Source organism: Drosophila nasuta, chromosome 2L, assembly GCF_023558535.2.
Source record: "Drosophila nasuta strain 15112-1781.00 chromosome 2L, ASM2355853v1, whole genome shotgun sequence".
Classification (NCBI taxonomy): Eukaryota; Metazoa; Arthropoda; class Insecta; order Diptera; family Drosophilidae; genus Drosophila; species Drosophila nasuta.
This window is the reverse complement of record NC_083455.1, coordinates 7,577,671-7,590,820: the sequence shown is the minus strand read 5'-3', so window position 1 is coordinate 7,590,820 and position 13,150 is coordinate 7,577,671. Positions and strand designations below refer to the sequence as shown.

Sequence of the window (13,150 nt, the reverse complement as noted above, 5' to 3'; positions counted from 1 at the left end):
ATAAACACGCGGCGCAAATTGTGCGTAGGTAACAAAGTAGGCATTATATCTAAATAGAGGGCGTGGCACACTCACACGCCTATCATTTGACAGTTGGTGTCATGATAATTAGCCCAAGGGTTTTAGCTGCGTTGAGGGTCTAATTTCTGTGGCATGCGTGTTGTTGTCTGTTGTGTGTGTTGACTTCTTTTTTTTGGTATTCTTCTATTTTTTATGACTCGTCATTGTTTATGTTGATTTGATGTTAGTTTCTGGCGTTTTATTTTACGGAAAATTGATAAAGATCTTCCAACAAAAATTTACCTCTCTCACTCTCTTTTACTTGTTGGCCAAGACTTCAAGTTTCAGCTCCAGCTACTTGACCCGCATGCAACGCGGGGGCCACTCGAGTGGCTCAAATGAAAAAGTGGCAGCAGAAAGTGAAGTTGAACAATTGGAACAGGCGATTTCAAAACGCTAATGAAACCCCGCGCACTTTTCAAACAATTTATAATTGTTGCAAGAGCATTTCAAGCAATCAACAAACGCGCACAATTAAGTCAATTTCTTTTTATCTGTTACTTTTTCTTTCAATAAATTAGCATGAAATCAGCATAAGACAATTTCTATAAATACTCGCAGTTGTTGTCTGGCTTTAATTGAACCATTTAATTTGCACACTAATCATTTTATTTGCCGGCTTTTTTTTCACACGCACGAATGTAACATAAATTTGCCATCAGCTGCTTTTAATTAGCAATCAATTTATGGCCGAAATGTTTTCAGCTGATTCGCAAAAGCCATACAAAAACTTCGACACGTTTTTTTCTTAACAAGAATCAGAGAAAACTCGCGCAATTCAAACGTCGTACGACGCGATTAACAACCGACGACAGCAACAGTTGGTTGCCGACTGCAGAAAGAGTTCGTGAATAATCGTAACGTAAGTCAACGAAGTATTTGATGATCGTTTCGTCTCGATTGTCTTGCATTCGGTTACGATCATGTTCGATCGTGCTAGTCCAGATGCTACAACTGTTTTCTGTTGCTGTTGCTGTCGATGTTGTTGCTGTTCGACCAGCTGTTGACGGGGGTGTTGCGACTATTGGCGAAAAGCCGGTTTATTGTTGCGCTGCCAAGTCAACGTTTTTATGTTGCTAAGCATTTAGCGGGAAAATAGCTGTCTTTTTAGTGCCTGTTTGTGAAAATTGCATTGCAAAGTTATCTTTGGCATACAATTAAGCTTAAACTTCATTCAATGTCGATTATTGTAGAATATTCAAATTAAACATTTTTCAGCAACTTAAAATTATTACGAAAATTAAAACTTAATGTTTTTCTTCTATTCAATTGTAACTTTACATTTTTTATGGATTGTGAATTATAATTAATAAAAATAAAAAATTTTATTTAAAATGTAATTAAATGAGAATGAGCAATTGACAATTACTAATTGTTCTTCATTTATAATGAAGCTTATACTTTAGCTATTTTATAGCTAACGTATTTACATCTTATACTGCGCAGCATTGAAATGTTGCTAACGCACATGTTGCTGTGCAACATTTTGTATGAATATGTTTTCAGAGAGTGTAAATTGCTTTTGCGTGTGTAGCTGACTGATCTGTTGCTCTCATCTTACACACGTCTTTCGCTTAGTATTTGTTGCTATGTCTTGTTTTTGTTTTTTGTTTTGCTTTGCTGCTTCCCAGACATAAACACATTTTCGACTCTTCGATTTTGATTTTTATTTTCTTGACAGTCGATCGCACTGTGTCGTGGGTGTGAATGTGTTTGTGTGTGTGTGTGTGTGTGCGTGTGTCTGCAGCGTCGTTCTGAGCGCAATGAGTAAACAATTTTTAAATGGAATTTTCAATAAGTCATCAGACAGCAGCAACAACGCCGACAGCGACTTCGGCAGCAAACTGAACCATTCACAGCCTCCGCAACAACTGCTTGATGGATTCTGTTTACTCTTTTTTTTGCAATCGTAAAGTAAATGACGACATGACGACTTGACAACTGGCTGGCAATCAATAAGCCCCAAATGAATGAGCATAAATATTCATTCATTAAAAAATTGGCGAGTTCAATAGTTTCATAAATTTTAATTGCAAAAACGTGCAGCAATTACAAAGCGAGACAACTCCGAAGTACACTCGAAGCATAAGAAGAGCAAGAAGAGGAAGATATGGTATTCAAGTCACTTCAACGAATCGAACTCTTTGCCACACAGCTGGTTGAAAGTAGGCCAAGTTGTTGAAGTTCTTATAAAATATGATTTATGGCGGGCAGCCGTGTGCCCAACATAACAAAACAGTCAGCGAGACAATTGAACGCATTTGCATGCATAAATAAGCGATGATAATTATTATGAACCTTACCAAACGATTATTTAGATTATTATTATGGTTGCTCTTTTGGATAAGTGATAACGGATTGTTATAAATAATATTAATCGATAGATTGACAAATTATTTCAATTTCAAATATAAGTCGGGTAATTTATTATTTCAGATACATTTTAAATCGAAGACTTAAAGGTAAAACAATTAAATATATCTATACAGATGAAACTCAATAATTCACACTTTTCTCTCCCTATTTATGCCTCGAATTGCTGATACTTAAAATGCTTTTACATAGAAATGCACTTCGACATTCGAAAACTTCAAGAGAAAAATATCCCACATAAAATTCAGAAAGGATTACACAATTTAAGAATGAACTAAAATTTCAGCGGAACTGTTGAGCTGTTAACCCCTTTCGGATTGGGTTCATTGGGAGTTGACAGGGGCGACTACATAATCCGGCTAAGTGATAAATTACAGTGAACTTTTGCGTTTGGCCTTCAGTCGATGCCATAAAAAAAGTAAATACAAAAGGAAAGAAACAACAGCCGAAAATGTTGACCCAAAATAATGCCCATAAATTTGAAGACGAAAAACCTGTGCTCGCGTGGCAAGTGAATGCTTGAGCATATGTACATATTCCCCCATGAAATGTGTCTGAAAATATGTAAATATATGAACATGTATGTCCATATATATTTGTTTATATGTATGTACACCTCTGTAAGTAGTAAAATACTTGGGATCTGGCTAAATTTAGCAACGCATCTTGCGGCAAGCCAATGGCAAAATGAGGTCGTCCGTGTGGCATGAAGCGTGGAGCGTTTGATGTCTTGGCCAGATCCGACTGACTGCCTGTCAGGCAGCTGCAATTAGAGGTGAGGAAAGAGAGAGACATAGAGAGAGAGAGACGAAGATCTTTTCAATCCGATCTGCGCCGTGTGTCTAATTAAGTGCGTGAATCTTGGCAAGAGTTTTGCAACCGAAAATAGAACAATTTTCGTTTCAACACAATTTTCGTCTGTGGCTGCCACTTGAAGTCTATTGCACTTCCGCCACACACAAACAATAACCAGATTCAGGAGTGGGAATAAAAATCCGAAACAACACAGCGGACGACAAGTTCAAACATGTCCTAGCTAGTTATCTCTCGCCTAATACCCTTCTTTAGCTCCTCTCACTTTGCTCCCATTGGCAATTATTGCAAACTCTGGCCACAGTTAAGCATCAGTCGACATCCAAAAGCTACAGCAGAGTCCCAGCAGACACACACACACACTCATACACTCAGCTCATGTGGGGATTTACATTTGTAATTAGCAAAGCTTTGCGAAACTTTGACGAATGCGCAGCCAAAAACGAAAACATTAACAACAACAACAACTAGAGCAACAACTACAACTGTCGGAATGAGTTCCACCACATGTTTTTGTTGTTGTTGCTTGTTTCTAAACAAACAGCAGATGCACAGTATATCGATAAACATTTACATAACAGCAATACTATCGCACAGCTTATGCGATTAATAGATGAAGGTTGGAGGTTGAGGTTATAAAGAATGGTAGGAAAATTTTAAAGAGTTTTATTGTTACACTTAGCTTTTTGGGCATCTATGATATGTTTAAGTTATATATTTTAGTTTACTTTTTAAAAAATTTTATATTAAATTAAAGGATTCAAATATTCATAGCAAAATATGTGATTAATTGGTGAGGATTGGATGATAGAGATAGTTTGCTTACTAATGTTATATTTTTAAGTACTTTTTTAATGATCAATGAATATAAAGTATTATGTATTAAACGGTAGTATACAAATCTATGCGCTGTTATTAATCTTTCTTAACGTTTATTACGATATTTAGTAGCACATTTAAAAACTCTTCAACATACAAAAAATGTATTCTCAATCTCAATCAATAATAAAGTGAAGCAAACTTTTTTTTTTAGTTAAATTCTAAAATATTCTCAATAAAACAATTATATGTGATGAAGAGAATGAAGAAAAATCGAGAAGCAGAATTACAATAACGTAAAAATAAATTTATGTAGCATACGTTAAAAAATGTGTAAAAATTTGTGAAGGTAATTATTCGACCTAGATTTTTTTTTATTTTATTGCGTAATAACTGTTTACACAGCATTCAAAATATTTTGAATACCTAGGAGAGAATAAGTTACACCCAAACACCTTATGCAAAACATATGTTTCCCTAATTGAAGAGCACTAAACAACATAAAAACCACATTACAAAAATGTAAACGAAAATTATTTTCCGTGTTATGTTTTATTTGTTTCATTTTTATGTTTTGTTTGAAGCTTGTTTCAGATGTTTTTAAGGGCATACGTGGCGTATGATTAACAAACTTTTCGATAATCAACTTTTTGACGTAGCCGCTTTGCTGAGCTTAAATGCGGCAAAATGAGGAAAATTGGAAAATTGAATTTAAAACTTGAAGCGGAAATGGGGAAGGAAATGAAGAAGGAAACTCAACTTTAATATGCCAACTGTACTTGAAAGTTTTGTGTGAGTTTTTCTCATTCTTTACTGCCTGCTGAAGCGGCTGCTGCTGCTGCTGTTCACGTGCAACGGTTAATTTATGCAACTTGTGGCACAGCCATTGATTGGCTGCCACCCAACTTCCATGTCCCCTACAGCAGCTTAATTTGTGTACGGAATTTATGGGCGCAGCACGTGCAAAAGGCCGACCAGAAGTTTTTACCGCCTGATTTGTGGTTACAAAACTTTGCTTTTCTTTCTTTTCCTCGCAATTGCAACACAGATTTTTCCTGCTGTTTGTGTGTGAGGCAGCTTGTGCAAGTCGACTAAATTTAGCCAAATTGAAAGCTTTGTTCTACTTGCCCCTTTTCCGAGATTGTTAACTTTAATGTGGCCATAAAATCGTTGCATTGTTTGCACAATTAAGAACAACAGGAGATAATAAAAAAATAACATTAAAATTGTTGCTAGAAAAAAGAACAAGAACTAAGGAAAAACTGTTGCCTCTCCATGAACTTCAATGTTGAAGTTATAACATTGCATATGCTCAGTGCCTCTTAGTGGCAACTTCTCTGCGACTCCTCGACATTTGCTACCTAAGCAGATTTCATTTTAGATAAAGCCAACGTCAGCTTCTGCATCGCACATCGAACGTTGCAAATGGCTGATAGAATAAGGTCCTGTATACGCAGGACGAGGAGGAGAACTCGTATTTTATGCATTCGAGAGACTTACGCCCCAAAGCCTCGTACCAATTGAAATCAAGTGAAGCTCCTCCTCATTTGAATAGCTAACAACAGCAGAGCAGATGCATTAATGATAATGCCAACAAATTGAAAGCTAACGAATAGTTTAAACAACAAGAACATATTACCTTGAGTGCTAGCCAGAGAATTTAAGCTGCTTATTTACCAGATAGAGATTTTTCACACAAATTTAACATTATTTATTCACTTAAAAACTAGTCTAAATTGCAATTTAAATGGAAATCAATCATCTGTACAAACAACTTTAAGAAAGCAAAGAAACTCTGAAACAACAGCTTAAAGCTGTCAGGTTCAATAAAAGTGCTCATTCATCCGTGTTCCAAGTAAAAAGCAGTTGAGCGCATTTAATCGAGCTATTGTTTTACTTTAATTACATAATAATTGACTTTTGTGTGTTGCTGCAGTGCTAATAACTGCAAACAGCTTATGGAAAAGGCAGCTCAAAAGCAGCTCAATGTCCAAGACAAGCAATAATAATAACAGCAACAGCAGCAGCATGAACAACAACAATAGCAACAACAACAGCAACAACATCATCATAAAGGCAATCAGTGCAACAACAGACAAACACATAACAGCTAACGGAACAGCAACAAGCTGAAGAACAACAACAATGATAACAAAGATAACAAGAACCTATTACAATAGCAATTTGGCAACAAAAGGCGTTGCCTGCAACTGACAGAATCACCTAGAGATGAGCGCGTGATGAATTTTTTTGCGTTAATTCGAAATGTGCAGCTCACGTAACTTCTTCATAGCTTACTTAAGTTATTACTCAATGGGCAGAATATCTTGTCGATAATACCCTCCCATAATTACGATTTTAATTTCCTTTTTTTATAGTTATTATTGTTAAAGAAATTAAAGTAATTCAATAATACTTTTTAAAGATTTTTCTTAGCATTCTACACATTTTCCATAAACTTTCAATGTTTTATTCCTCAATTCTTTCTAGATTTATTTTATTACTTTTATAAATAAATTAGTTTTAATTATTTTAAAGAGTCACACATTGCCAATTATTTTACCACAATTCGAATTTCATTCATAATTCTGCTAAAATGCTTCCCATTTTCTTAAGCATTTGAAGCAAATGTACCAAAACAGCTTTACTATATTAACATATCTCTATAAAACTTATAGAAAAATAAAACAAACAATCAATCTGTTAAAATTTTAAAATTTTATTTTAAAAGTTGAGTAATATTTATGCTATATTTCCGACATTGTTACTAAATTCAATACCTCTCTACTAATTGATTCAAAGATTTTTGCACTTCACAAGTCGTGTCACGACACGCTCTCCGCTCTAGTCATTACTACACGTGCTGGACCAGCAATCTAGTCCAGGCAAATGGAGCTCAAGACAGAGTTGAGATGGCCAATTATATAAGACGCAGCCGGGCTTATTTTGATTTAATTTCTCTTTTAAGACTTTACGTTTACTCTTATGTTATTTACATATTTGATTGGAAAAACTTTCGTGTGTGTGCGAGTGTGTGAGTAGCTTGGCTTTTCTCTGTTGCTTGCCATATACCTTTTGGGTTTTTAGTTCTTAAAGAGGGATGAAGGAAAGCAAGGCAACAGACAAAAGGACAAAGCCCAACCAAAATCAAATTAGTAACGTAGTAAAATTCGATGAAAATTTTGCTCAGATTTCCCTTTGTCACAAGGAAAGCAAATTGTAGGGAAAAGCAACGATTAAATAAAAAATTATTTAAATAGAAATATAAACTCTTTAAAAGGAGATACTATATTTGACAGGTATCAAAATAAAACAGCAATTAGAAAGTTTTAAACCAAATAAGAAAATATTGATTTTCATAGAGATTTGAACATCTTAACTTGATGAGTAAAAGTTTTATTTTAAGGAAGTTTCATATTTTTAAACCGATTAAAAATGCAAACTTCATAATTCTATTACATTAGGCGATGTGTAAGTTCAAAATAAATATTTGAATGCATTTACGAATTTTAAAACCAAATTTTGGCTTAGCCTTAAAGCTTGCTGCAAAAACTGCAGCCGGACTTTTTTTATTTAAATGCATTTGCCAAGTGCCGCCGTCAAAGTTGACTTTGAACACTTTTACGTTTCGCTGATTTTTCGAGAGTTGCATTTTCTCCCTCTCTGGATCTGTTTCCCATTGCAAACGACTTTCCCAAGTCCCGAGTCCTAAGTCCTGCATATAAATCTGGATGTGTGTGAGTGTGTGTGTGTGATTTTGCCCACATTTGACTACAGGACCTGCTGTAGTCGTCACTCATTAGAAAAACGTTGCCAGCAAAACCAAAGTGGTAAAAAATTGCAGTACGTGTTGCAAGTTGGCAGGGACAGAAACAGAGAGAGAAATCTAGAGAAAAAAGTGCATGTAAAGTTTGAAAAGGAGAAAAAGAAACTAAGAGAGAAAAAGTTTATTACAAAGTTTGGAGTGAAGCACGCGGCAAGAGCAATGGAAAAGAAAGAAAACGAGAATGAAAACGAAAACTAAAAGTTTAATATTTGATTTAAAAGTTGATAAAATTTACTTTAGTCTACACTCAACTCGACGCTCTGCTTGTTATTTGTTTTTATTGAATTTATTTGAATGTGTCTTGGACCGAGTTCTCGCTTCTTTTTTGTGTTTGTGTGTGTGTGTGTGCCCCTTAGGAGAACGTGATGCAAAAGAAAGGCTGGGCTTCTGCAGGCTCCACAGAGCGTGTTGTCTCAGTCAGAGCGTTGATTTTTCATTTCACCGTGCAAATATGAAAAACAAACTGCGAATGAAACGCAACAATGGCCCAGCTGCAGTCATGAAAATGGGGAAAATTTTCCAAATGCTTTTGTTTGTTTGCGCTGAAATGGAAAACGCGGCCAACAGCAGCAGCAGCATCATCAGCATCGTTGGGATAGCATTCGGCATTGTTATAAGTCCCGGCGAAAAACTAGAAGAGCGCATACTAATTTGTATATGAAGCCTGATATGCTGGAAAGCGGAAATGCATAAAGCATGAATGTGAAGTTTAGACTAAGCTTCAATGCAAGAGAATAGACGCATCAGGAAGGAAAAACAATACGACTATTGACATGGCATTGCACTTTTCTTAAAAGTACGCAACTTCAATTGAAGTTCTCACTAGTTTGAATTTTTAGTCGACTTTATATTATTAGATTTTGTTTAATTAAATACGAACTATACTCAAGTTTCAAAACAAAATTTCATCAAAATTCTGAGATCTGCAGTTTAACATTTTTTAAAAATATATTTTTTGTCTATTTCAATTTAATAGTAGTTTGCTTGACAAAGTTAGTCAAATTCTTTATTATATAAGACATAGATAAAGCCATCTAATTTAATTTAAAAATATTGTAGAATCTCTAATTTTAAATTCGTAGAGCATTCGCATCACATTCTAATTTTAATTTTCACACTGCGTTTTCAGCTGGTCATGTCACGAAAAATATAACAAAAAGAAAAACTCCCCAAAGTTATTTGTAAATATTCAAAGAGCCGCAGGAGCTTTGTTTGTTCTACAAACTACCAAACACTACCACCAACACACTCTTCGGCACACACACACACGCATGCTAGTGGCAAAAATTTGAACAAAAACAACTCGCATGCTACTGACTAATTTTGGCTAGCAAAATTTTTCCGCAGCCATTGCCAAATTGAGTTTGCACCCCGAGTGGCAGTTAGAGATCCCCTCTCGTGAATCCCCCCCACACTTCTCAGCTAAAATGCAGTGTGCAGTGCAACTAACTCAATTTGGCGCCCATGTCACATACGTCAACGCGAAAGAGACACGCCCACTTAAAGGCGCACTGCCAATTTGTCAGGTTTTGCTGCAGCACGTGCCACATCGCACGTTTAGCTGAGCTTATCATTTTCTCAAAAGATTCTCTCGCTATTGCTTTCGCTCTCGCTCTCGCTCTCTTTTGCTTGCTGTTTTGTCGGCTATTTAATATGCAAAACGTCAGTTACCAAAAAACTGACAAAGTTGAAATAAATTTTTATTTCATGGACTCTGTTTGCACTCCTATACACACACACTCATATTATATCGGCAATGAACTTGCCGCAGCACAAATAAAAAAACGTATCTAGAAAAAGCAAAGTGAGAGCTCCTCTGCAGAGACTGCACGAACAGCAGTTACCCTCTAGAGGTCTCTTGAATTTTCCCCAACACGTATACGCAGCGTTGTTTGCGCTAGTTAGAAGCACCATGGCAACATTTAACAATTACGTCGTGAGCAGTATACAACATAGTTTCTTTAATAACTTCATAAATTTTATGACAATGTTTACAGCAGATCTCAAGAGACAAATTCATAACTTCATAAATAATAAGCTGAAAGTCTCCACTTGATTAACTCATATAGTATTAATACTGATTTAAAAACATACTCTTCTTTTATTGGGTGCTGGGTACAAATATGCCACGGCAGCAGCCGCAGAATGAACGCCTTTGTTTGCTGCTCCTAACTAGGCTCAAGGCATACGTTTTGGGGATAGAGAAAAAAGGCGCCTTGGTCCTTGACTATGAGTCGTTTATGTCGTCGCTTAAAACGCCGCTCACGTAGCAGACGAAAAAAAAAAACCGAAAAAGCAATTGCAGACACAAGCAGCAGAAACAAAAATTTGTTCTTAGCATTCATTTAAAAAGCAATGCGAGGAACAACTGCAAATGTTCAATTTCTCTTTTTAATTTGGAATTTAAAGTCGAATTGCAGAAATGCAATGAAGCAACGCAGCAGAAGGCAAATCAAATCACAGAGCTCAGAGCCCAGGTGGCAAATGCTTAGAGCGGCGGAAATCATTTACCCGACTGCTTAACTGAATTTTGGCCCGGCGTTGTGCAGAAAGTTTCGCATACGCCCCGTGGTATACGCCCAGGCAAAAAGGCATAACAAAAATGGCATGGGTAAAATGGGCGTGTGCGTGTCCCCGACCTGGGATCGTCAGAGAAGTCAGTTAGTCAGCACGTTGACGATTTGACGTACTATTTAAATGCACGAAAAAACACGTAATGACAAGGCGCATATAAGAGAAATTAGAGGAAAGCTCGAATAGATAATACCCTGTCTTTATACATTAATTTCAAAATTAAATTAATATCCACTTGCTGGTTTAGGTTAGTACTCTTTAATGAATGTTGGTAAGGCAATTCTTCAGCTTTTCTTCAAGAAATGAAAACATTCAAACTATTTCAATTTTATGGATTTGAGAAGAATAATAGTATTTGACAAACTATACTATTATTACTGTTGCTTTTAGAACTTCCCTTTTTAGCTACGTCTGCTATAGCCTTAGTCATTTATTTAATGGGTATTCTGCTTTTCACAGTCAAAGTCGCACACATTAAAATGTGGAAATACTTTCACGACTCTGACTTTGGGGCGCATTCACATGCACCTTTATTTCAATGTAGTTGTATTTGCCTGTGTAACTACATATATCTCAATGTGTGTGTATGTGTGTTTGTAAAAAACAATTAACGCATTTTCAGCACGAAAGAAAGGAGTGACTCATGCGATGATAGCTGAAAAATTCAAGCACTAGATTTTCCCACGTGCGCGAATGCTTCTCGTTCTTTGCTGTGCAAATCCGCAAAAAGCAGGATTCACAAGAGCGTTTGTGTGTGTGTGTGTGTGTGTGTGTGTATAAGTATATATACATATGTTTGTGGTTTGGGTGCAAAGTTGAGGGTTAATGTGAAGCATAAGGTTAAGGTTGAGGTAATTATTTAATAGAAAGTGCTGCAAATGCGAATGGAACTAGAACACAAATTTAGTTCGTGCTCGTCAACAAAGTCACGTTGATACGAGGCTTACAATTACATCATAATTAATCCGCACATTATAAATTTATAGTGGTTACATTATAATTACCAAGTAATTATCAATGTATCAAATTCAAATTTGAATTAGCATAGCAAATTTTTAATATATAATAATAATGATTATTTAACTGACGCTATCCTTTTGATACTGACTAACTTTCAATAAAACCATGTTATTTGTATTAAATAGTAAATGGCTCAACTAAATATTTACACTCAACAATTTTAAAATTTCAAATAATATTTTCATCCTCAAATAAATGTGAATTGATATATATTGAATTGTTATCTTAATAATACTCTAAAAATGAGTGTTTATCGAGTATCTATTTAAGGCTTTCCTAAGAACATTTTTACAAATTTCACTTTAATAATATTTTCAATGAAATATGCAAATTTTCTAAACTCACCATTTGTTGTTGGCTCTTTGGCTTCTTGACTAGATCGGGCACTTTAAAACTAGTGACTGCCTCGATGACCTCAGCCAGAAGGAGGCCATCGCGGCAGTCTGCCGATAAATCGGTGACCTTTCGCTTCGATTTGGCACGTTCCAGATAATAGTTGGCCCAGTCCGTGTAAATCTGTAAATAGAGCAGCACGATGCAAAAAAAACAGTTTAGAATCTGCATAAAAGTGCATGTTTTGCATGTTGGAACTGGAAAAACGACAGTTAAATGGCCATTAGATGCAGTAATTAAGGTTTTTCGACAGCAACGGACACTTTCCGACAGCTGCTCATGCTGCACAAGTTGCACAGGAAGTTGCTGTTCCTGTGGCACTTGTGGAAGTGCTTTGGCTGGTTATCAGGAAATCATTAGTAGCCCAAATCTCTCTCTTGCAGAGGCCAGACAACATATGTACAAAATACTCCTATTTGACAGCCTGCACTTTTCTCGACAAACAAATTAAACTGCCGGACTGCCAAAATCCCAAAAAGTCGTTAAGAAAATCTGTGCGTTGGTTAGAGGCTGATGGTTTAAATGGCTAAAGATCTGGGCGAAGCTTTTATCATACGAGTATGATTATTACGAGAAGATTTCAGTGGCTGCCAAATAAAATAAAGTACTCCTTTTGGTATGAGCTGAGATGGAATGAAAATTAAATCACAAAATGGATTTGAGTAATGAATGAGAATGTACAGAAAGATATAAGAATTGCCATAAACATTTAATTCTTTTTGCTGCAGTTTGGAAACTAAGAAGATTTTTTTGATTATTATGAATACTGAAACTATTATTATTTCATATTTGTATCATCAGTATTTTAAAAAATAAATATGTTAATATTAAATCCTTAATAATCATATATTTATAAAACTTGGAGTACTGACATTATTTAACTTTCAATATTATACATTAAACTTTTGTGAAATTATCCTTAAATATTATTACGTCTAGAAACTTGATGCTATATCATTTTTTAGTTTTGTCGCTTCCTTGTTTCCGTATTCTCCCGCTGTTGCTGCGGCTGCGAGAGCTTTGTGTTTTGTACACATCGTTAGCCACATCCTTGCGTAGTTTTTATTATAGCTCATCCTGCTAATTCCCATATCCAAACTGTCTTCCATATGCATGCGACACATTTTATGTACGCCTTGGTTGGCAATAAAAATAGCTGGCATTGTCCTTTTGCTATCTGTCCCGTCTGTTTGCTTAACTCGCATTCCTCATCCCCGTCCTCTCTATCTATCTCTCTCGTTCAGTTCAGTTAGTCAGTTTTCCATTTGTCGC

At 35.8% G+C, this 13,150-nt stretch overlaps 1 protein-coding gene across 7 annotated transcripts in view; it reads right to left on the bottom strand.

Moving 5' to 3' along the window:
• LOC132783620 (protein sickie) overlaps window positions 1-13,150 on the bottom strand; it is a 213,243-nt gene that overhangs the window by 124,005 nt on the left and 76,088 nt on the right. For all 7 annotated transcript variants that reach the window (XM_060788905.1, XM_060788903.1, XM_060788909.1 and 4 more), the window contains exon 2: window positions 11,831-12,001. In XM_060788905.1, the coding sequence (XP_060644888.1) occupies window positions 11,831-12,001 (171 nt within the window). The remainder of the gene's footprint in view (window positions 1-11,830; window positions 12,002-13,150) is intronic.